Source organism: Nicotiana sylvestris, chromosome 3, assembly GCF_000393655.2.
Source record: "Nicotiana sylvestris chromosome 3, ASM39365v2, whole genome shotgun sequence".
Lineage (NCBI taxonomy): Eukaryota > Viridiplantae > Streptophyta > Magnoliopsida > Solanales > Solanaceae > Nicotiana > Nicotiana sylvestris.
Genome location: NC_091059.1, coordinates 168,472,371 through 168,498,869, shown reverse-complemented (window position 1 = coordinate 168,498,869; position 26,499 = coordinate 168,472,371). Strand labels below are relative to the sequence as shown.

Sequence of the window (26,499 nt, the reverse complement as noted above, 5' to 3'; positions counted from 1 at the left end):
ATTCAAATTAAGCTTTAGAAACTACCCACAAATAAAAGAGGTTCAATTTAGATCATTTTTGAAAAAGTCAACAATAGTTAACCCTCGGGCCCGCTTGGTCAAAATCGAGATTCAGACCAAAACCCGATTATCCATTCACCTCTGAGCCTGGTTGTGCAATTTGTTTCGAAAGCTGACCTCAATTTGAGGTCTAAATCTCAATTATACAAAAATAATTAATTCTACCCAAATCCCTGATTTCTACCATAAAAATCCTAAATTTGATATTGAAATCTTATGAAATGTAATGGGTAATTAAAAAGAAATAGATTAAAGTCACTTACCAATGAATTTAGGAAGAAAATCTCTTAAAAATCACATGTAGGATGTTTAGGGTTGAGAAAATATGAGAAATGAGCTAAATCCCATTTTCTCCCTCTTTTACCCAACTGCAGATTTTGCAATTGCGATATCTTGTTCGCAATTACGAACATCGCAAATGCAAGAAAGAGGAAGCAAATGTGAACCCTTCTCAGAAGATCAGTCATCGCAAATGTGAATTTTGGTCGCAAATGTGAACCCAGATCCTGCGCAAAATGTGACCAACACTTCACAAAAGCGAAGCAGTACCCAATAGCCAGTGATTGCAATTGCGACCATATCCTTCGCAATTGCAAAGGTCCAATGTCCACAAATATGAAGAAATTATCGCACATGCGAAGTTCACCCTGCTCAGCCCATGCTCGCAAATTGCAAGGTCTGCAACAGAACACCAACAATGGTATTGCACCAACAGACCTTTCCTGTGCAAAACTCATCCGAAACATGTTTGAAACTCACCCGAGCCCCTCGGGCTCCAAACCAAACATGCGCACAAGTGTAATAACATTATACGAACTTTTTCACGCGATCAAAATACCAAAATAACACCTAGAACTACGAATAAATTCTAAAAGCGAATGAACTTTCAAAGTGAAACTCAAGAACACTAGAATCACGTTTAAGCGTCCGAATCATGTCAAATCAATTCCGATTTGGACCAAATTTTGCAGACAAATTTCAAGTAGCAGTACAGAACTATTCCAACTTTTAACATCAAAATCTGAACCCATTAGCTAAAAAGTCAACTTTCGATCATACCTTGAAATTCTTTAATTATTCAAAAATGCCAGTTTTCGGTAAAATGAGTCAAAACAACTTAGGGACTTTCGAATTAAATTTCGGGCATACGCCCAAGTCCCAAATCATGATACGGATCCACTGGGACTATCAAATTACTGTTCCAGGTCTGTTTACATAAAGTATTGGTCGTGGTCAACTCAAGTCATTTCAAAGACAAGAATTCATATTTTCTTAAAATTTTCACCTAGAAATTTTTCAGAATAAGACTTGAACTGCGCACATAAATCGAGAAATGCTAAATAGATATGGAAACATGGAAATAACGCCTAAAGCTCAAAATGACCTATCAGGTCATCACATTGTTTGCGAAAGTACATTTTAGCTTTTAAAAAGTAGAAGAGATCACATCTTCCTTTTTGGAAAGAAAATTAAAAAAATATTGATGATAAATGACAGGCTGTCTCCATTGGCACAAATGAAAAGGTTGTATGTATCTATATAGGTTCTTCTCTCTTCCTTCTAAAATCATATATAAGTATCATTTTTTCATAAATATATACCTCTCTATATATACATTATATTTTAAATTCTTTTGCATATATATCATAACTTTTTATCTTTTTATTTATTTATTTTTATAATTCTAAAAAAACTAAGGAAAAAAAAAGAAAAGAAAGAAAGGAAAAAATAATAATAAAAGAAGGAGGAAAGATGGAGTAAATCTTTTAAGTGTCAGAATGATTTCACTATCTGCAAAGAATTTTGGCACACGAAACCAACTCAAGCTTATAAAGGAGAACTTTCATTTTATTTGTTCTAAACTTTTTAACACAATCAGACAACTACTTTCTTTCTCTTCAACCATGTAATCTTAATAAAATACTTTGTTCTCTTTCTCTCTTCTTTTATCATATTCACTTCTTCTCTGTCTAATTAAGTCTCTTTCACATGGCTCTTAACTCAGAACTATCTTTAGAATATTAGGCTAATAAAAACTCTTTTTGTTCTGAAATTCCAGAAAAGGAATTATTTTTTAACAAGGAAGATATGAGGGAAGTAACATTTATTGTGTAGACCATTGAACATTTTAAATGGAGTAAATTTGCAAAATCACCTAGGTTATACAACCTCACCCTTCTTGGAGAGTTTTATAAAAATTTAGATGAGACTAACAAATGTTTCTAATGTTTTAGGAAGGCCAGTAAATTTTTCTCCAATAACTATTAACAAATTGTTCTCTTTGCCTACAGTTGATGATGTGCTACAATTAAACTTCTCGATAATCCAGATTTAAAATTGATAGAGAAATATTTATGTCCTTACGATACTGATTGAAGCTATACATCAACCGTTAATAAACTCTATCTAAAGAGAAGAATATAAGAAAGGAGGCAAAGCCATTATTTGCTTTTCTAAGCAATAGATTAACTCCAAATGGTGATTTATCTATGGTTGATATACCTAGATTATCTCTACTCTTTGCTCTTTATTATAGAGAATCTATTAATTTGGATAAGCTGATCAATACCATTATGAAAAGGTGTCGTCATGAATCTACTGTTCAAAAGTGGTGGTTCCCTTTAACAATCACTCTGTTGATCAAAAAAGATAATATTATTCTAAGTTTAGAGTCTAGTGTTGAATCTTAACAATTCATAAGTAAGAAATTACAGAAAAAATATGGAGAGATTGAAAGGCCAAGAAATAGAAAAAGTTATGAGATAATTTTGCAAGCTATAGAAGAAAAAAATTACTGTCGGGAGTTGCTGAAATAGAAACAAAGATGACAACAATAATAATGGTGCAATTTGAGAAAATAAAAATAAATTTAGAAGAAATATTGATGGTGAAAATTGATGAAATAAAAAAATAATGGCTGGAAAAGTTTAATAAAAAAGAACAAATGGAATTGCCAACCAATTTTTAATGTGATATGACTACAAATTGGGGTTACACTAATCCAGCAATGAATTTTTTATCACCTAATTTTGATGACCTATCTACCAGTTCTTTCCCTAATTTCTTACTTGATGATGACTTCATAGATTTCTCACAAATTGTACCAATATCTTTACCAACTCTCTCATCACTACCAGTTATTTTTTCGGATGTGAATGATTTTACTACTGGTGTATCTCATAACATGGAACCAAATTTGGAGAAAAAGGAAAAGCGACTACGAGATAGGGTTGGAGAAGGCAAAGAATAAATGAATGTTGGAAGTGAAAACATTTTCATCCAGAGGATGAAATGTCTAAGTCGGGGGAAGTTTTTATTGTGTATCAACTTTTTGCTAAGTTACTGTCTATGAACCATTTCTATGGTTTGCTTGGTCATGTCCTATATGCCACTGTGCACATATGTAAGAATAATTTGGATAACTACTTTTGCTAACTTTTGTGGTACGGGGGACCAAATGAACAATATGTGAATATATGACTCTTTCCTTTTGTATTAATGTTGGTTTTCACTTTATCTTACTAATGCTGTTTATTTTGTTGAGAAACATGCAGTGTGAAAAGAGTTAGAAGTTATGATTCTTTGAGAGAGAAAGACTACCCTCTCTCTAACTTCCACTAACTCATCTTACCCCAAAATGCTCACAAGCCCACCTCCGACAATCGACTCCATACTTCAAATACCACCAGAACCCCCTGATATTTCCCTTGTCCCCCGCCTACGGGATATGGAAGAGGATATGCCCCAAAATAATTCCTTTAAGGAAATCATCCTTGAGGCAAATCAATTCTCATCTACCCTGTACCAACTACCACACCAATCACCCTCTATTCCCTTATTTGAACTAAATGCCAGAAACATTCCGATCCCACTAACGAATGAAGACAAAGTTAGACTCTATCAAACCTGGAAAAATTCCCTAATTATCAAAAAAATTGGGTGGAAAATTTCATACCAAGTGTTGCGAGCAAAACTGGTACACTTATGGAAACCAATAGAACCCCTTACCCTCATCGATTTGGGCTGGAATTTCTTTATAGTCAAATTCAATCTCGAAGAGAGCATATTAGGATCTTGACATAGGGCCCATGATTTGTAGTGGGACATTTCTTATCAGTTCGCTGATGGAAACCAAATTTCGTCCCAACAGAGTCTAAGATAACCCTAACAGTTGTGTGGATCAGGCTACCCCAGTTGCCGAGGAATTCTACAATAAGGTCATTCTTGAACAAGTTAGCAATAGAATCGGAAAAACCCTCAAGATCGACATGTGGACCTCCTCCACTCTAAGGGTTAGGTATGCAAGGATATGTATTCAAGTGCCATTGGAAATCCAGTCACCACTACAGTAAGCATAGGTACCCACACCTAGCCCATACTGTATGAGGGGGAAGGGATTCTTTGCAAGGCCTCTAGGAGGATTGGGCATACAATTAGGTTTTGTTCCTTCAACATTAAACCCTCATACCTAAACCTATTACCGACCCCCACATAAATATCCCCCATAGGAGAAGAAATAGTTCAGAACGGAGATGGCTCATGGAAAACCGTCCCTTTTCGAAACACAAGAAGCTACAATGACAATAGAAGGGAACAATGGTGGCGGCAGGTAAAGCGATTCAATCGGGCGTCAGGTACGTTTCTTGACCTGAACCACAGGACTGCAATGGCTCCTCAAATTTTAGCCGCATTGAAAATGACCAGTGAGTTAGTTGGCCCAAGTGGGGTGATCTATTGACTCAGAAGGGCTAGATACTTCCCTAAGGGCCTCTGCGGCCCAAAAGCAAATTAGCTCAAATCATCAATTGGGCACGAGTAGCCTACGTGACACATTACATGCCAAACTTACTGGCCATAAAAAAACACCTACCTAATACACCAATAAAAGATGCCTCTTTGGGAATAATGTTTTACACCCGCACCCACAAATTTTATATTAACAAAGGGGAAGAAAATACCTTAAGTGGACTTCTATCTGTAACCCCCAAATCGGGTAATAAAAATACACTAGTCTCTTAACACCCCAATCCCACTTGTCAGTGGGCCACCACACCCCCAGGGACCTAAATATTGTTCCCACTACACTCACACATATAACCCACCCCCTCTATCTCTTCCCTCCGACTATGCCACCCCTTGTACAGGTAATTGATTACCTACTTCACATCAATCTCCTATAGTCAAGAAATGATACATGGTTGTAGAAATGGCTGCTCAAGGTGAACATGGTGGGATGGTAGAAGCCATCTATTCTGGCAAAGAGAAGATCTAAATCTCATATTTCTATGATTGCCTTCAGGACATTGCTCGATATTGAGTGCTCGATACATTTTTTTCTGGAGTAACTTAGGTAGGAACCATATTTCTCAGAGTCCTTTATATTTTATCGTGGGCCATTTTTTCTCATACACCTATTGACGAGGTTCTTCTATTCATGAATTACTTTGAGGGGTTTATTGGGTATTTGGAAGCTAAGTTCTGTAATTGGCCATTTAGTTTGTATTTGTTAGAGCTCATTCGGAAAAATAAATAGTGAGAAGACCTTTCTTGTCAATATTCCAAGATTGGCAGCTCAAGCAGGAACTTTAGACACACCTCCCAATGAATCACTCATGGATTATAGTTATAGTCCCAATAATATGACTCATTCCTCCGGACCCCTCTCTTATGGATTCAACGAGGCTGAGTTTAGTAATGGAGAACTCGAACTCAAACACCCAACCCCCAATCACCAACCCACTAACACTCTCATCCACCCCACTACCACCAGAACACACACCGGACTCGTGGCTGGAGCTGACATTACAAGGGACCAGTCAAAAATTGTAGTTGATGGTGGGGTCAGCCCTTATAGAAATCACAATCCAGGACCCTCGATACTTAGCAAGACTAACCATACAGGTACTCCATCAAGGCCTGGTAAACTTTGGACATCAATTGTGTATGTCCACCCTACTTCAGGTACAATACATAGGATACATCAACCATTGTCCATGGAGGAGATCAACAATCTAATGAGCCACTTGTGCCAGTCCATGCCTTTTTTTCCTCCGATGAACCTAGAGACACCAACCCCATCATCCAACTTCATCTTGTGGCTACCAACAGTCCCAATACCCCCTATCATCTTGTCCAATATCTCCCATCAACCAGCTGAGCAACGGACTCAACAACACACTGAGTTACCTCATGGAATCCAATGTGGACTTGGAAAATCTCATAGAAAAGTTAGGGGTCCCAAAAATAAAAGTATTCCTTATACAAGAGCCATTGGAAATAGAGTTCAAAGAGCCCTTGGGGGAAATGCTTATTTCTCTATGCACCATAAAACTAACTAGTTGCTCATTAGATCTCCGAGTGCCCTTATCTCAAGACTCAAAGAACTCAGCAGTATCCCTAAATCCCATCGTAGGTGTGATGATGCCAAACCATGTGGCCCAGGGGAAGGGAACCAAGAGGAAGGCCCTCACTCAAAATTCATTATTAATAAACTTCATAATATGAAATGCTAGGATGCTAATAGTGTTGAGTTCCTTAGGAACTGTGCCTCCATGGTTAAGCTTCAACTACTCTGCTGGTCCTGTTTGAAACTAGGATGGTAGACCACAAATACCTCACTACTGAACTCCAGTTTGATGCTCAATTCCAAACACCCTCTATTGGCCAGTCTAGGGCAGTGTGCTAATGTGGAAGGAGGATTTACTAAAGCTGGAGAAGGTGTCCACCTCACCAAGGTATCTATTTCATAGTATAGGTAATTCCATTTTCCACTAAGTGGCTATTTTCTGCAATTTATGCTAGTAATTGTTTAGCTGATAGGACTAGACTTTGGGAGCTCCTAGAAGACTTAGCTTCTATTTATAAGGGCAGCTGGCTAGTTGGAGGGGACTTTAATAAAATTCTAAAAGCTAGAGATAAGTTAGGAGGTAGTTATTTAAACTTCAATAGGAGTAATAGATTCTTGTAGTGTCTCAATCAATGTAAGCTAGTGGACCTAGGATTCGAGGGCTCCAAATATACCTGGACCAATAAAAGATATACTAGGAGGTAGGACTTGATCCTGGAAAGACTAGATAGATGTCTTGATGCTGATAATTGGATAGAACTTTTCCATGAAGCCATTATCACCCACCTACCTAGGACTCATTTTGATCAGTGTATTATACTCCTCAACCTCCTAAGAAACCACCACAATACACACAACAGACCTTTTAGATTTGAATCTATGTGGTGTAACCACCCTGATTTCCTGCCCACTGTGCAGCAACCCCCATTTCTAACCAAGAGGTTGTGAGTTCGAGTCACTCCAAGAGCAAGGTAGGGAGTTCTTGGTGGGAAGGATGCCGGGGGTCTATTTGGAAATAGCCTCTCTACCCATGGTAGGGGTAAGGTCTGCGTACACACTACCCTCCCCAAACCTCACTTGTGGGATTATACTAGGTTGTTGTTGTGCAACAAAGTTTCTCCCCTGAGTATAACATCCATAGTGCTACTGAAATCTTCAAAAGTAGGGTAACCATCTGGAATAAACATGTGTTTGGCAACATATTCCACAAGAAAAAGCATATCCTTGCTAGATTAAATGGTATTCAAAGATCCAATAGCTACCCCTTTATAACCTTTCTCGGGAGTCTAGAAGCTAATCTTCAGCAAGAGTTTAATGTTATCCTTAAGAATGAAGATGAATTCTGAAAGCTCAAATCTAGGATTAACTGGCTGAGTGAAGGGGATGCCAACACAAGGTTTTTCTACACCTTAACCATTAACAGGATAAGGAGGAACAAAATTCTTTGTTTAAAAGATGAGGTGAGAAATATAATCCAAGAATCCCAGCTCATCAAAGAAGCCATCATTAAGTATTTCTCCCACATCTTCACCACTGAACACCTTCAATCCAGTATAACCCCCTCCTATAGTTATGATAGACCCCATGTCATTGATAAAAGAGCCAAGCTAGCTTTGTATTCCTCTCTAAAGCTGTCTGAGATTAGTTGTTCCTTAAACTCCTTTAAGCCCATGAAGGCTCTTGGTCCTGATGGGCTTCATCCTCTCTTCTACCATAAGCATTGTCATATCCTAGCCGACCAAATAAATAACTACTGCATGATAGTGTTTTCATCTAGCACCATGCCCTCTAAGGTTAACAGAACCTACTTTTGCCTTATCCCCAAATGTCCTAATGCTACTATGCTCAGAAACTTCAGACCTATAGGACTGTGCAACACCATGTACAAGCTCATTACCAAAATTATTGTTAATAGGATCAAAACTATCCTTAATAATATCATTAGCCCCATTCAAGCCAGCTTACTCTCCAATAGAAGGGCTGCTTATAATACCATTTTAGTTCAGGAATACATTAACCACTTCCAGAGGATGAAAGGGAAAAATGCTAACATGATCTTAAAAATAGACCTTGAGAAAGAATTTGATAGGTTGGAATGGTCCTTCATCAGGGACTCCCTATTCTTCTTCAATTTCCCTGATAGACTAATCCCCTTGATTATGTCTTGCATCACTACCAGTTCCATTTTTGTTCTTGTTATTGGTGACAAGACCAAATTCTTCAACCCAACTAGTGGCATTAGACAGGGGGCCCATTTCCCCTACCTCTTCATTATTTGCATGGAAAGGCTCCCTAAAACATAGATGAGGTTGTTAGAAACAACTCCTGGTTTCCTATCAGTATCAACATGAGAGGTCCCAAGATCTCTCACTTGTTTTTTTGCTAATGATCTCACTTTATTTGCTAGGGCCAATAATAAGAACTGCCATACTATCTTAACAACACTAGGGGAGTTCAATAATGCATCTGGCCAGAGGGTCAAATTCTTAAAATCAAACATTTTTTCCAGTGCCAACTGTTGAGAGGATTGGGCCAATCATTGTAGCTCAATCTTAGGCATTAAGATTGGCTCAGCTTTTGGCAAATACCTTGGCTTTCCCTTTTTCCACAAAAGACCCACAAGCAGTGACTTCTAATTCATCTTAGATAACCTTAACACCAAGCTGGTTGGTTGGAAAATAAGGTTCCTCAATATGGTTGGTCGTACTACTCTAGTTAAAGCTAGCATGAGTAGCATTCCCAGCCATGTCATGCAGTACATCAAGCTGCCCTCTAAAATAAACAGACAAATTGATAAAATTTAAAAGGATTTATATGGGGCACTACTACTGAAAAGAGAAAGCTCCATATGGTTAATTGGGAAACCATTACAAAGCCTAAGAACAGGGGGGCTAGGGATGCATCAAGCTTATATGAAGAATAAAACTTGTCATACTAGCTTAGCACGGAGAATGTACAATAACACTAGCTCCATCTCGGCTAGTGTGCTCATGGGTAAGCACTATAATGGAGCTGGCTGGAGAGGTAGGCCCAAGACTAGAATCTGGCAGTGCATTCAAGAGGGTTGGGGAATTTGTACTAAGGCCTCCAAATTTCCCTCAAGACCAGAGGCAATCTCCTCCGATGCAGTGATCACAAGTACTATTTCTGTCTTCCATAGGGATGCCTAGGTATTATTTGATTCAGGGTCTACGTATTGATCGGCTCCAACCCTATACCATTATAGAATGGCATGCAACTTTTACCCGAATGGTTGGGATCGAATCCACAAAGAGCTAATATTGGTTTGGAATTGGGTTTCTATCTAATCTAGCTATGTGCGATGTTCTTAATTACACTTCCAATTATACTTTATTTGGTTACTATTCTACTTTCTACACTAATAAAGAATGAAAATAAGCTAAGTATGATATTTTTGTAAGGTTTTCTCAATTGGTAAAAAGGCACTAGGGAAATGACTTACACCTAGGTGAGTATCTAACGGGGTCTAAAATTTAGAGCAAACTTGTTGTAATTGGGATCATGATATAATTATTGCACATAGTTACTCACTCTATACCTCTCGGTATTTTGAGTGACTTTGCTCTAATTAGCTTTCTCAAGCCTAAATGGGTGTTTACACAATGTAAGCAAAATTGGCTCAAGTCGGGTATTACTATCTCTAGGTTTAACCCTTTAATTGGGGCTATCAATCTCTTGAATGCACCCCAATTCCTTGTTAGCATGAATTTCCTAGACTTAGTCTCTCTTTCTCAAGAAGCGCCTAAGTTAAAAAGGCACAAATCAGTGTTTGCAACTACCAATTTAATAGTTAAAGCATAAATCAAGCTAAATATCATTAACCCATAAACATTTAAGCCCTAAAATTGAAGACCCATTAAATATCCACACTAGGGTTGGGCCACAACCCTAGCTAATGAGTTTAGCTACTCATAATCAAAGAAGAAATCAAATGTGAAGATGAAATATAAGCCATAAAAAGTAATTACAAGAGTAAAATCTAAAATTAATTGCTAAAGATGTTCTAAAATTACTCAAAAAGGTAAAAAACGACTGTTCACGTGCTCCCCAAAACAACAGATGCCCTAAAAATCTGAAAAAGAACTATTTATACACAACTAAATTTTTCGGATAAAATTGCCCGACGGAGATTCTACTGACAACAGAAAATAAATCGCCTCAGCGCTATGACTACATCGGTCGTGCAAAAGCAAGCGCAGACCGCAGTTCTTCTCTTTTTATCTGGTTCTGAATTGAATCCGTTGGGAGCAGAAAAACACCATCCTCAGTGCTCTTTCAACCGTTGTCTGCGAAATATGATCGCGGACCTCGCCTTTCAATTTGAGCTCTCAGCTAATGTTCTCTGATTCTTCATTCCGCTGAGGGCGAGAACTAGACCGCGGTCGCGTTAGATGATATCGCTACCACGCAATTTCACTGCGGATAGCGGTGACTGTTAAGCTTCAGAAACACTCTCCGAATCCTCAAATCGTTGAGAGTGGCATTAGGACCACCTTAGTGGTAGACCCCTCGCGTCCGCTGCTATTTCTCGCTGTCAGTGCCCCTTTGATTTCAACTTTGAACTTGTGCAGGTTTCACTCCATTTTTGAGCTGGTTATGACTTCATTGTCTCTTTTTGACCAAACACTGCAAACAAGCACACTAAGTTAGCTTTTGGGAATACTTATACGTACTTTTAATTCAAAACCTAAGCAAAAAGGAGTATAAAATAGGATAGAATCCCTAGTTACCACTTACTCCTACGTTTCTTATTTATTTTCTCCTTATCTAGATGTACCTCGCGAGTCCTTGGGTGTTCCTGTATATGTGTCCAGGCTAGGGGTGATTCTGTTATGCTGGATTGAGTTTACCGATCCTGTGTAGTGACTTTCTATGGATATGAGACCAGAGCGGATCTTCGATTGCTCGATATGGTTGATTTCGAGGTTATATTCAGCATGGATTGGTTGTCCTTATACCATGCCATTGTTGATTTCTATGCCAAGACTGTTACCTTAGTGATGCCTGAGTTGCCCAGATTAGAGTGGAGGGGTTCGTCTGTCGATACTTCCAGCCGAGTTATTTCTTTCTTGAAGGCTCGACGTATGGTCGAGAAGAGTTGTTTGGACTACTTGGCCTTTGTTTGGGATACTACTGCAGAGACTCTCACATTAGATTCAAAGCCAGTGGTACGAGAGTTTTTGATGTATTTTCTGCTGACCTACCAAGCATGCCGCCGGATCGGGATATCAATTTCAACATTGATTTGGTGCCAGGCACCCAACCTATTTCTATTTCACCTTATCGTATGGCTCCTAAGGAGCTTAGAGAGTTAAAGAAGCAGTTTCAGGAGTTTCTTAAGAAAGGGTTCATTAGACCTAGTGTGTCGCCTTGGGGCGTACCAGTGTTGTTTGTGAAGAAAAAGGATGAGAGTATGCGGATGTGTATTGATTACCGCTAGTTGAACAAATTCACCATCAAGAATAAGTACTTGTTGCTGCACATTGATGATTTATTCGACCAGATCCAAGGTGCCATAGCGTTCTCCAAGATCGACTTGAGATCTAAGTATCATCAGGTGGAGATTCGTGCTTCGGATATTCCAAAGATGGATTTTCGGACTATATATGGCTACTATGAGTTCTTAGTGATGTCCTTTGGCATGACTAATGCCCGAGCGGTGTTTATGGATCTGATGAATCGGGTGTTCAGGCCGTATCTTGACTTATTCGTCATTGTCTTCATTGATGACATATTGATGTACTCGCATAGTATGGAGGAGCACAAGCAACATTTGAGGTTAATGCTTCAGATCTTGCGAGAGCATAAACTTTATGCTAAGTTCTCCAAGTGCGAGTTCTGGTTAGATTCTATGTCTTTCTTGGGGCATGTTGTATCAGGTAAGGGTATTAAGGTAGATCCCAAAAAGATTGAGGTAGTCCAAGTTTGGCCTCGTCCTACCATATCGATCGAGATCAGGAGTTTCTTGGGGTTAACAGGTTATTATCGTCGGTTCGTAGAGGGCTTCTCATCTATTGCAGCGCCCTTGACTAGATTTACCCAGAAGGGTGCTCCGTTCAGATGGTCATGATTGTAAGGTGAGGTTTCATAAGCTCAAGATCGCTTTGACTACAACACCACTGTTAGTGTTTCCCTTCGGTTCAGGGATGTATACTGTGTATTGTGACGCTTCGCGCATTGGCTTGGGTTGTGTATTGATGCAGGAAGGGCAAGTTATTGCATATTCTTCACGTTAGTCGAATCCACATGAGAAGAATTACCCCGTTTATGATTTGGAGTTGGCCGCGATAGTTCACGCTCTCAAAATTTGGAGGCATTATCTCTATGGGGTGTCCTGTGAGGTTTACACCGATCATTGCAGCTTGCAACATTTGTTTAGGCAGATGGACCTTAATTTGAGGTAGCGTAGGGGGTTTGAGTTACTGAAGGGCTATGATATTACCATCCTTTACCATCCGGGCAAGACGAATGTGGTTGCGGATGCCTTGAGCAGAAAGGCCGAGAGTATGGGTAGTTTGCCATTCATTTCGACAAAGGAGAGACCATTGGCTTTGGACATTCAGTCTTTAGCTAATAGACTTGTGAGGTTGGATATTTTAGATCCAGTCGAGTTCTTGCACGTGTTGTGCCTTAGTCTTCATTACTTGATCGGATCAAGGCTCGTCAATATGATCCGCACTTGTTGGTTCTCAGAGAGACGATACTTCAGGATGGTTCCAAGGAGGTTACTATCGGTGATGATGGTGTTATGTGACTCTAGGGTCGCCTATGTGTTCCTAATATTGATGGCTTGAGGGAGAAAATTCTAGAGAAGGTGCACAATTCTCGGTATTTACGGAGATGTATTGCGATCTGAGGCAACATTATTGGTGGCAGCAGATGATGAAGGACATAGTTGAGTATGTAGCGAGATGTCTAAATTTCTAGAATGTCAAATATGAGGACCAGAGGCCAGGTAGTCTACTCCAACAGATGGTTAAACCGGAGTAGAAGTAGGAACGCATCACTATGGACTTCATAGTTGGGTTGTCACGGACGTTGAGGAAGTTTTATGTCGTTTGGGTCATTGTCAACAGGCTGACCAAGTTGGCACACTTTATTTCGGTGGTGACTACTTACTCTTCAGAGAGGCTAGCTCAGATTTACATTCAGGAGATTATCCGGTTGCATGGTGTACCTGTTTCTATCATGTTAGATAGAGGCCCTCAGTTCACTTCGCATTTCTGTAGAGGAGTATAGAGCGAGTTATGTACTCAAGTGGAGCTCAGCACAACCTTTCATCCACAGACCGACGAGCAGTCGGAGCGGATAGTTCAGATTCTAGAGGATATGCTTAGAGCATGTTTCATTGACTTCGAAAGACAGTTGGATAGATTCTTTCCCTTGGCCGAGTTTGCTTACAACAACAGTTATCAGTCCATCATTGAGATGGCTCCATTTGAGGCTTTATATGGTCGGTGATGTTGTTCACCCATCGGATGGTTTGAGCCCGGCGAGGCTAAGTTATATGGCACTAATTTAGTGAGGGATGCCTTAGAGAAGGTAAATTTGATTCAGGAGCGACTTCGCACATCATAGTCCAGACAGAAGAGCTACGCAGATCAGAAGGCGCGCGATTTATCATTTATGGTAGGCGAGAAGGTTCTTTTGAAAGTCTTGCTAATGAACGGTATCATGAGGTTTGGTAAGAAGGGCAAGCTAAGCCTAAGGTTTATTGGCCCATTTGAGGTGCTGAGGCGAGTTGGGAGATTGCTTACGAGCTTGCTTTGCCTCCTAGTCTATCGAGAGTTTATCTGGTCTTCCATGTGTTTATGCTCTGGAGGTACCATGTCAATAGGTCGCATGTACTGGATTACATCACGATTCAGCTAGATAAGAGTCTAGGTTATAAGGAGGAGCCAATAGCCATTGTTGACAGGCAGGTTTGCCAGTTGAAGTCCAAGAAGATTTCTTCAGTAAAGGTCCAATGGAGGGGTCAACCAGTCGAGGAAGCGACTTGGGAGACCGAACAGGACATGAGGAGTAGATATCAACACTTATTTAACACTCCAAGTATGATTCTAGACCCATTCGAGGACGAACGTTTGTTTAAGAGGTGGAGAATGTAATGACCTGACCGACCGTTTTTCTTTCTAGATACCCGTTCTCTTAATTATGACTCCCTATATATGCTTTTACTGTTTTATAACTCTGGGATCGACGGATCATTAGTTTAGGTGTGAAAGGGTTCGGGTTGAAATCAGAACACTTAGTTCCTTAATAGTAGCCTAAGGTGGAAACATTTGACTTGAGTCACATTTTGAATAAACAACCGCAGAATCAGGGTTTGAAGGTTCTAATAGGTTTGTATGATAATTTCAGAGTTGGACGTATGTTCGAATCGGGTTTCGGGTAATCTGGGAGCATTCGACGCTTAATATGGAAAGTTGGTTCATTGGGGGTTTTCTAATTCTTTAAATCTAGTTTGGAGTAGACTTTGGTGTTATCAAGGTCCGTTTGGGATTTTGAGCCTAGGAATAGATCATTATGATTATTTATGTCTTGTACGCAAATTTTGGTGTCATTTCGAGTAGTTTAACCATAATTCAGACGCGTTTAGCGAAGTTTGAAAGTTGAATGAAAGCTTTCGACCATCGATCTATCGTTTTGATGTTGTTTGACGAGGTTTGAGGCCTTGTCTTAGTTCATATTATGTTGTTGGATGCATTGGTGTAATTAGATGCGATTTGGGTGAGCCTCGGGTGCAAATCATATTGGAATCGAACTTAGTTTTGGACGTGGGGTTAGATCTCGTCCAAGTCACACCTCTATTCAAGGTTATGAAACGATCGATTGCAATAGTAATACCCAACAAGGAGTCGGGGTCGAATTCCACAGGGAGTTATACGTGAGATTTAAGAGTATAGATTGCAGTGTATGAGTATGAACTATATCAATTTACACTTCCACAAATTGGTGTTTGTTCTATGTCTATTTTAATCTAAGATTGCAAGATTAAGAAATGAAACTAAGAAATTGTTTTTGTTGTTTTTCAAGTTTTGTAAAAATCCTAGGGCTATGACCATCACCTAGGTATTTGCCTAATGGGATATACATCTTAATGCTTGTTTTGTTGGTCGGGGTGTATTATATCTATCAACACTCAACTACTCACCCAATACATCTCGGTCAGATAGTGATTTTTCCCAATTTGGCTTTCTCAGGTCCAAATGGGTATTGCACAAAACGCTTGATAAAAGCTCAAAGTGGGTTAATGCTATCTTTAGGTTGAACCCTTTAATGGGATTATCAATTTCTCAATTGACCAAATTTCTTGTTAGCAAAGTTTTCCTAGACTAATTCTCTCTTTCTCGAGTAGAGACTAAGTCAAACAGGCATGAACTAATGTCTGCAACCATTAATTCCACAAATTAAAGCATGAATAAGGCAAAATAATAAACACCCAACCATAAACAAGCATTAAATCAAACACCCAAAAGGTTTACACACTAGGATTGGGTCAGAACCCTAGTAAAAGTCTAGCTACTCATGCTTGAAATTGAAGAAATAGAAGAATATATGCTAATTAAACTCATAGTGTAAATTCAAAATGACAAAATCTATGTTAAAATAACTCAAAAGATGAAAAACAACTAAAATAAGTAAGGAGAAATAGCTACTGTAGCTGCTGATTTCAAAAGTTAACCTAAAAAGTAAAACTCTTTTATTTATACAGGGCTCAAAATTTCGAACAAAAATGCCCTTTCGGAGGTTCTGCGGCCGCACAATTCCATGTGCGGTCCACACTTTTCTTCAGCTTGACAGGATTGGAAATCTGCGGCTACATAATTTTGGACTGTGGCCGCACTGCACTCTCTCTGCGATCCGCACAATTGTAATTGCAGTCGCATAGCTCTCCTTCTGCGGCCGCACAATAATTGTGCGGTCCGCACTTTTAATGGTCTTGAAATGCAGGCTCTGTGAAATTTTCTCCTGACCCAGCTTCTGCGGTCGCACAATTCATGTGGGGACCGCACTTTGCAACTTTTTCTGTTGGCCTTTCCTTCACATTCTGTGGCTGCAGATGATATTTTGTAGTCCGCACTTCTGAGCTTCTGTGCCCTTTTTGTGTTCTTGAGTTCAGATTACTCCTTCTTGAGTTGGATTTCATCGTAGGAGTTCACTTTCTAATATTCCTGCAATTAAGCATATTTCATCATTTTTCGGGAACACAATTGAATGCTTTTAGACTAAAACAAAAGTTAAAAGGCGCTAATAAGTAGTTAAAATTCCCACTTATCAACTCCCCCAAACTTAAGTCTTTGCTTGCCCTCAAGAAAACAAAATAGTTCCCTCCAAAAATTAAAGGACATTATAGCTAGCCATGGGTGAATCATTCACACCTCAGTTGGGACCAACAATTACCCACACCACTCATGCATTATTGACAAGGCAACAAGTTAAACATTTATGCGCATAAGCTCTATTGTGACATTCGAGTATCAAGGGTTGTCGAAGCTCATCAAGGACTTCCTCTCTATATTGTATGTCATGGTGGATCCAAAACTCCTCCTCATCCTCCTCTACTCTCCATTTACCAAGCTCACTTTCAAATTAATCATTCAATTTAAAATTACAAAAGGTTCACTCATCTCTCTCAAGAGAATATCTCGAGTATGGCTTCCGGTACCATTAGCTTGCCCCTCATGTAAATCACCACTAATGTAGCTCACTCGGCTCGAGATCAAGCAGGGCTTCTTCGGGGATGTAATGAAGGCTTTTGGATTAGGTATTGACACAATATGGATAAGTGGTTACACCTTCCTTAAGCACTCCATCTTTCAATTCTCGGCTCACACTTTACCGATTCCTTTAGGCATTTTCTTTTCCTTGGGGGACTAGAGAAACTTAACATCACTCTTTATTGATAATTTCATTCATATTTCTCCATGTTTATGATCATTTCCTCTTCTTTGAATCTTTTCAACTCTTTCATTTATTCCTTTTTTTTTCTTTTTGTTCTTTGCTTTTCTTTGCCTTTCCTTCTCGTCATTCCTTTTTCTCTTTTTGTGCCTTAATACCTTTTTTCATATTCCTTGTCTCTCACCCAAACTTACATTTTTGGTCAATTGTTTCACATGAGTGTTAAGGAGAGCTTGGGAGCCAAGAGAGGGTCACTATAGAACGGGTAAATGCTTGTAACATGGTTTCCAAAGGAGAAAGGCTAAAGGCTCGAAGGGGTTGACTAGTGATGACATCATTGGCAGGCAATAGAAAATTCAAATGGGCCAAGGAAATCCTACAATCACTTCTCAAGCCAAAAAAAACTTACGATTTCGCCTTAAAACACATTCGGGGCAAGTTCTAGACCTTCCGCACAAGTACTCGGACTGGCAACAAAGCATCTCACCCCTCACACAACTAGATTGTTAAAGAGGATAGAGTCGAGGGCTCATTACGACCTCATTCGAGATTGAAGATCACTATGGTCCAATTAGACCACTAGATGGTATCAAAGTCAACACAAGAGTCACAAAGTCACTAAGCCACTAACTAGAGCCATTTCCTTTAAAAAATCCTTGTCTCTAACTACAAGCACGTAGTGAAATGTGTTGGTGCCAAATAAAGCATGTTTGACTCTTCTAGTTTGACTTAATCGGGTTTTGTTATTCATTATTACTACTATTACTACCTAGACACCAAAGACGGACTCGATACATTAAGAAGGTTGTTACACCATCCATCGTTGGGAAGAGTCACCCGGTTCTCACAAAAACTACCTTTGGAAAGAACCGTGAGATTAAGAAAACAAAAGGCTTATTGTCCACTAAAACATAAAAAAATTACTAACTCAAAAAGAAGCTACTAAATTAAATATTAACTAATAAGAAAATAAAATAAATAAGCTACAAAGCAAAACTACTGAAAGCGTAACGAATATACATAATGAGAGAGGGAAATAGAGAAAGGAGAGAATATATACAGAATAAGGAGAAAGAAGAAAATACTATCAGTTATTACAAACCAAATGTCTAGAATCGTCAAAATAGCTCAAATAAACTCCCCCCATCCCCCCCCCCGAATAAAAATAAGCATTGTCCCAAATGCTTAACAAAATAAAAGTAAGGAAAGGGTAAGAGTGAAGAAGACTCCCTATATGGCCTTGTACATCTCTGTGTCCATAGCAGCGTCACCGCCCTCAGTCTCCTCTAACTATATTTCATCATCCTCGACTCCAGGAGTAGCTGGGTTGGTGAACATCTGGCACATCGCTTCGGTAGTGACGGCAGCCATATCTGGCTCCTCAGACTAGCCAGCTGGTGCCACTGGAGCTGATGGTGCTGCTGCATCTACTGGTGCTGGTGGATCTGACTCCATCAGCATGCCAAATGGAAAATCACCAATTGCTGCTATCTTGGTCATCTCTCTCCTCAGACTGTCAACTGATTTTTTGGACGCCTAGGATTTCCTCATTTCCTTTACTTGCTTTCCCATCTCCTCAATCACTGATCTGTGTGCTACCAAGGTGTTCATTATGGTGGTCTGGTTCTCCAAGTTCTTCTTCAATGTCTCCTCCACTGTCAAAGGAACCTGGGGTGCCAGAATGGATGACTGCGCTATAACAGTACTGGATATGTCAGACAGCTTTGCAGTGGCTATTTGCATTCAGTTGTTGAGGTTTGCCAGTGTCTAGGAGACTCGCAACGGAGATAGCGGATGAGTGGGCATAGGTACCGGCTTTAAAGCTGAGGTGGAAGACTGAGGCTGAAGGTGGTGGCATGGAAACTGCACTGTCTAAAGGCTCTGCTAAAGTGGATGGCATATCAACTGTTTATGCAGGTACCACCGACGGCTCATCAGACTAGCCAATGGTGGTAGTGGGATGACCCTTTCTCTTAGCGTTATGTGTGGCCATTAAGGAATACCATGAGAAGGGCTTCTTAACTCTAACCTTTGTGTTCAAATCCTTTAGCTCTACCTGCGCATCCGTAAGGTACTCAGTGATATTGTTGGGATACGGGTAGGAGCTATCATCTTGCCTGACGACCACAAAAATGTTTGCCGACATCATGACACCCACATTGACGGGTATCCGGCCATAATTGAGGCAACTAGCACTGCCTGCGGAATCGAAAGATTTGTTTCATTTTGGCATGGGTCTAGTCTGCTGCACACAAATGTCTGCCATCCTTTTGCCTCAAAGTTTAGGGTGTTCCGCTGAATATGAACCCCTACTGTGATCCATGGTAGAGGCAGCCCTGAAGCTATAAGAATTTTAGCTAGCCACGGGCAAGCTGCATATCCAGTGTTAGCTTTTCCAGGTATTGCACAAGCTCCAAATCCTCAAACCCTAAATAAGTGTTCAGGATGTTCTGGTCAAACCTCACCTTCAGATTTCTCACTTTTGTTACCTTGGTCCCTTTCTTTATATACGCCACATTGGCGTAAAATTCCCGAACCAGGTATTCCTCGGCATCTACCACACTCTGGGTGAACCACATCCACCCATTCCACTCCCGAAACTATCTCAACACTGTCGGGTTGTATTTATCAAGGTCTTTCAAATTGCACTAACACTCAAGAGTGAGCGATATCACCGATCACCACTCTCAGAAACTCATGAAGGCAGCCAGACTAACAAGCTTATCTTCCCACACCTCTTTCTTTTTATACCTTTCAAGGCCGGCAACTATGGTATCACCCCCTCATCCATCATTCATAATACGATCAACATCCAGTGTAGTAGCTAGTGCGTCGGGGTAGGTGTAGATGAGGGCTCCAAAGCTTGACTAGCACCTTCCGAACCCTCGGAAGTGCTCTCAGAGGTGGAAGGCTCGTCTCCGAGTTAAAATTGTGCTGGAGGCTTTGCTTGGACAACCTGCTCTTCAACCGTGTTGCCCTCCGATGCCTCATGGGATAAAAGAACTTGATTCGGCGGGCTCTGCATTTCTACCTCGACCGGTTGTAGCCTTCTTGGTTATAATATTATGAAGGGCGAGGGGTAAGGCACTTTTACCTCGGCCTCTGGAAGGTTCACCCCTCCCCTTTGATATATCACCGTGGCCTTAATATCTAACCATTATTTGTACTAAGCAACAACAAGAGTCAGTTCTAGTTCAAGTGCAGATACACAGATATTCACAGAATAAAACATGTATGCAGGGTGGGAAAGTGTGGTCCAGATAATTACAAGTGCGGTCGCAAGCTGGGTTTTGTGGACCGCAAAATTTTCACTGCGACCGCAGATCTGAATTGCGGTACACAATTATCATTGCGGCTGCACATTGGATATTTCAAAATGTTGACTCTCTGAAGAAAGAGAATAGGCTGTTCTGCGGTCGCACACACTTTTCTGCGGCCACGATGGAATTTTTGTGGTCTGCACAATTTCAAGTGCGGTTTGCAAATTCATGCTTGACCAGTTGCCCGAATCTCAATTTTTGCGGACTACACAATTTCTTGTGCGGACGCAGATTTAAAAATTTTTACAAACAAAGGTCTAAGATTTTCAAGTTTTGCACAAATTCGACATAGTATTAACATAGAAGCATGAAAATCAAGTAACCCATCTCCTATAGAGCAATTATCAATTTACCCACACAATTTAAACCCCACATGGTTGTAAAATTGACTTCTAATGACAAATGGCCTAAAATAACTAACAAATTGTAAATTAAACTAAACAATTGAAGAATTCTAGAAGTAATTTGAGCATACCGGATTTGAAGTAATGCAGATGAGTGATCATAGTTGTTAGGCTTGAGAATAGCTACTTGAGCAAAAAATTTAATTTTAGGAATTTTTGAGCTCAGAGAGGGAAAAGTCGAACAGTAGCCCCACATGTACTATTTATACTGAAGGGCCCAACTTAAGGTACAAAAGATCGAATGCGGCCGCAGAATTCCTCCTGCAGTCTACACTATGTTACCTGGGGATTGAAAATCTTTGTTGATCTGCGCTCCACAGATTTAGCTGTGTGGCCGCAGATTTTGGTGCGGACCACTGATTTTGCTGTGCGGCCGAACTTTGGTTGTTTCTATGACAAACAAACTTTAGAGAGTTTGCATTTTCCCTTTTCAATTTGTGTGGTCTGCACTGAAATTGCGCGCCCGCAGTTCCCTTTTGCTGTAGCAATCACAATTGTGGGTCTGCACGATATACATGTGATCCGCACTTCTTTCCATACTTAGCCCATTTTCTGAGCACAGTTTCTGTAGAGCACACTCATCCCTGCAACACACTTCAAATCCAATTAGCACAAAATAACACCTATCAACAAAAGAAAAAAAAAGAAAGAAAAAGAAACAAGGGTTGTCTCCCAAGAAGCACCTGATTTAACGTTGCGACACGACGTAGATTACCATCACTTGAAATGAATCACCACCAAAACATGGACATCACCAACTTTTCCCAAATAGTGTTTCACTCGGTGACCATTGACTCGAAATACCTCATCATTTTTATTCTTCAGGTCTAATGCACCAAAGGGTGTCACACCCATAATTTCGAACGGGCCACTCCATTTAGACTTTAACTTCACGGGAAAAATCCTCAACCGTGAATTGAACAATACCACAAGATCACCCTCTTTGAACTCTTTGTTCCAAATGTACTTGTCACAAAGATATTTCATCTTCTATTTGTATAAGGATGAACTTTTGTTTTCATGGTACCGGAACTCATCCAACTCATTCAAATGTGCCACCCTCAAGTTGGCGGTGACATCCTACTCAGAATTCAACTTCTTTAAAGCCCATATGGCTTTTTGCTCAAGTTCCACCGGAAGATGAAAAGCTTTTTCTAACACCAACCGATATGTAGACATTTTGATGGGTATTTGTAGGCCGTCCTATAAGCCCATAAAACATCATCAGGTTTCTTGGACCAATCCGTCCGGTTAGCATTCACTATTTTGGACAAAATACTCTTTATCTCCGGGTTAGAGACTTCCACTTGACCGCTTACTTGTGGATGATCGGGAGTCGTGACTTTATGAGTGACACCATACTTGGTAAGTAATGTATCGAAGGCTTTGTTGCAAAAATGCGACCCCCCATCGATTATGATAACCCACGGAGTGCCAACCTTGTGAAATTATTCTTCTTCAAGAATGCCACCACACTTCTCGCTTCATTGTTGGGTAGAGCAACGGCCTCAACTCATTTTGACACATTATCAACCGCGACCAATGTGTAGGTGTTTTCACAAGAACTCATAAAAGGACCTATGAAGTCAATACCCCACACATCAAAAATATCAATATCCAAAATGGTAGTGAGGGGCATTCCATTTTTCTTTGAGATTCCAACGGCCCTTTGACATTCATCACAATGCTTGACTAGATCACTTGCATCCTTGTAAAGAGTGGGCCAAGAGAAATCGCAACTTAGCACTTTGGCCGCCATTCTCGATCCACCATGGTGACCTCTATATGGCGAAGAATGACAAGCCCCAAGAATTTTACATTGTTCCTCCTCCGGTACACATCTTCTAATCACTCCATCCGTACAAATCGGAAAAAGGTACGGTTCATCCCAATAATAGTCTTGACAATCCCGTTTGGACTTCTTCCTTTGGTTTGAAGAGAACTCATCCGGGATGATACCATTAAAAGGGAAATTTGTTAGATCCGCGAACCATGGAACCTACTTCATTGAAATAGCCAAAAGTTGCTTATCAGGGAAGGAGTCATTGATTTCAAGGCCATCGTACAGCCTCTCCTCCTCCTCCAAACGAGACAAGTGGTTCGCCACTTGGTTTTCACTTCCTTTTCGATTTTGGATATCAATATCAAACTCTTGCAACAAAAGCACCCATCTCATCAACCGGGCTTTGGAATCATTCTTGATCTTAAGATAACACAGTGCCGCATGATCTGTATGGACAATCACCTTTGCACCCATCAAGTACGGGCAGAACTTCTCAATAGAAAATATAAGAGCAAGGAGCTCTTTCTCCGTAACAGTATAGTTGACTTGGGCACTATTCATGGTATTACTAGCATAGTAGACCAGATGAAAAATCTTGTTGATGCGTTGCCCCAAAACTTCCCCTACCGCGACATCGCTTGCATCACATATGAGCTCAAAAGGAACACTCCAATTTGGAGCGGTGATGATAGGAGTAGTGTTCAACTTGAACTTTAACAATTCAAAAGCTCTCATACAATCATTATTGAAGTGGAACTTAGCATCTTTCTCAAATAGCTTGTATAACGGGTTCACCACTTTAGAGAAATCCTTGATGAAACGCCGGTAAAACCCCGTGTGGCCTAAGAAACTCCACACGCCTTTCACCGAAGTTGGAGGTGGAAGTTTAGAAATCACCTCAATCTTTGCCTTGTCGACTTCAATAGCATTCTTTGAGATCTTGTGGCCAAGGACAATGAGTTCCTTGACCATGAAATGACATTTCTCCTAATTTAGCACCAAATTTGTTTCTTCACATCTTGCCAACACTTTATCCAACTTTGCGAGACAATCATCAAGGAATTCCTGACCACCGAGAAGTCATCCATGAAGACTTCAAGGTAATCCTCCACCATGTCCGTGAAGATCACCATCATACACCTTTGAAAAGTTGTTGGTGCATTGCACAACCCAAGTGGCATTTGCTTGAATGCGAAAGTACCATAAGGACATGTAAAGGTAGTTTTCTCTTGATCCTCCGGAGCAATAAGAATTTGGTTGTAGGCGGAATACCCATTAAGGAAGCAATAGAAAGCACGTCCGGTCAATCTATCAAGTATTTGATCTAGGAAGGGAAGTGGAAAATGGTCTTTCCTTGTGACTTTATTGAGCTTACGATAGTCCACACACACACACTCTCCACCCGATCACCGTTCTTGTAGGAATCAACTCATTCTTATCATTGGTGACAACCGTCATGCCCCCTTTCTTTGGGACACATTGAATCGGAGAAGTCCATGAACTATCAGAAATGGGGTAGACAACCCCGACATCCAACCACTTGATGATCTCCTTTTTGACAATCTCTTGCATGGCTTCATTAAGTCTCATTTGATGTTCAATAGATGATTTGACACCTTTTTCCAAGTTAATCTTGTGCATGCAAAAAATAGGGCTTATCCCCCGAATATTCGCCAATGTTCATTCAATAGCTTTCTTCCTTTTTTATAGCACTGCCATTGTGGAATCTACCTGCACGTTAGTCAAACAAGAGGAAAGAATAACCGGTAAAGTAGAAGAATGGCCAATAAATTCATACCGAAGATATGGAGGCAATGGCTTCAACTCCAAGATATGAGGCTCTTCAATTGAAGGCTTTGTAGAAGGAGTTGTCCTATTTTCAAGATCCAAGGACAATTTGCGGGGTTCATAAGTGTACGACCCCGTTCCTTGCAAAGAGTTTACACATTCCACGAAGCCCTCCATCTCTTCATCATCAAAGTTGAGCAAGACGACCTCCAAAGTTCATCAATATTTAACACCACTTGTTTCATCTACAATCACATCGGTCACCAAGTCCACGAAAGAGCACACCTCATTGCCATTAGGTTGCCTCATGGACTTACACACATGCAAAACCACTTTTTCATCACCAACCCGAAAGGTAAGTTCTCTAGCTTCCACATCAACAAGAGCCTTCCACATAGCAAGGAAATATCTACTAAGAATAATTGGCACCTCACAGTCAACCTCACAATCAAGAATTACAAAATTCACCGGAAGAATGAACTTCTCAACACGAACCAATACATCTTCAATCACTCCCAATGGTCTTTTCATGGTATGATTAGCCATTTGTAATCTCATAGATGTGGGTCTTGGTTGCCCAATTTCCAAAGTCTTGAAAACTGAATAGGGCATTAAATTTATACTTGCCCCGAGATCACAAAGGGCTTTTGCAAACTCGGCACTTCCAATTATATAAGGAATTGTGAAAGCACCGGGATCTTCCAATTTATGAGCCATTAAATGCACAATTGCACTCACTTGATGAGTGACTTTGATAGTTTCAAAATTCATCCACCGCTTCTTTGTCACCAAATCCTTCATAAACTTTACATAACTGGGAATTTGCTCCAAAGCTTCAACTAATGGCACATTGATCGATAGACTCTTCATTATGTCAATGGGCTTTTTGAATTGATTTCTCTCTATTTTGCTTGGAAAGCCTTTGAGTATATGGTGGAGGAGGCTTAGGCAATGGTGCCTTGGCCTTTTGCACTACCAGTCCAGATATGTCAACAATGTGATCCCTATATGGGTTCACTTCCTCTTAAGTCTCTTCCATATTGTCATCAATATCAATCCGCACTTCATCATTTGCTTGCACTACGTTGTTCGGGGTCTCATCTTCTTGTACCATTTGATTATCATCCATAAGTTTCCTTTGACTAGAGGTAGGTGCATTCCCACTTTTCCACTCTTTGTAGTAACAGCCATGGCATGTCTCATGTTGTTCCCACTATTTGGGTTCACCACCGTGTCACTTGGCAGTCCCCTCATAGAACAAGTATTTAGAGCTTGAGAGATTTACCCTATTTGAACTTCCAAGTTAAGGATTGATGTATTGTGGGAGGCAAATTGGGCATCAGAATCAGCGTTCTTCTCCATAATTTGCTTGAACATATTCTCAATATGCCCTATTTTATTGTTGGAAGAACTTGAACCATGGGAAGGATAAGGAGGCAGGTTTATCTGTTGTTGATACATCGGGGGCCTTTGAAAATTTGACCCCTGATTGCCTTGGTTATTGTTCCATCCCCCTTGATTGTTACCTCTCTAATATCCTTGGTTGTTTCCATTCCAATTACCTTGGTTATTTCCACCACTCCAATTTCCTTGATTGTTATTGTTATTCCAGTTCCTTTGAGTGTTGCCTCTACTTCAATTACCTTGGTTGTTAGAATTCCAATTACCTTGATTATCTTGAGGTCGCCATTGTTGTTGATACGGGCCTTGAGAAAATTTGCCCTTGAAAGTTGTTCACATATTGCACTTCCTCCTCTTGTTCATTTTAAGATTCATCTTGGTCAAACCTACTATCTTCTTGCACATAATTCTCCACTCGGTTTTGCACTTGTGGACCCTTGGTCCTTTTTTTGTTCACCATCATGCTTACTCCCT

The 26,499-nt window shown here is 40.2% G+C and overlaps 1 protein-coding gene across 1 annotated transcript; it reads right to left on the bottom strand.

Moving 5' to 3' along the window:
* Positions 1 to 24,843: 24,843 nt before the first annotated feature.
* LOC138888330 (uncharacterized) lies at positions 24,844 to 25,494 on the bottom strand. Its single transcript, XM_070170182.1, has one exon. It carries the CDS (start codon positions 25,492 to 25,494, stop codon positions 24,844 to 24,846), a length of 651 nt encoding a protein of 216 aa, XP_070026283.1.
* Positions 25,495 to 26,499: the final 1,005 nt, after the last annotated feature.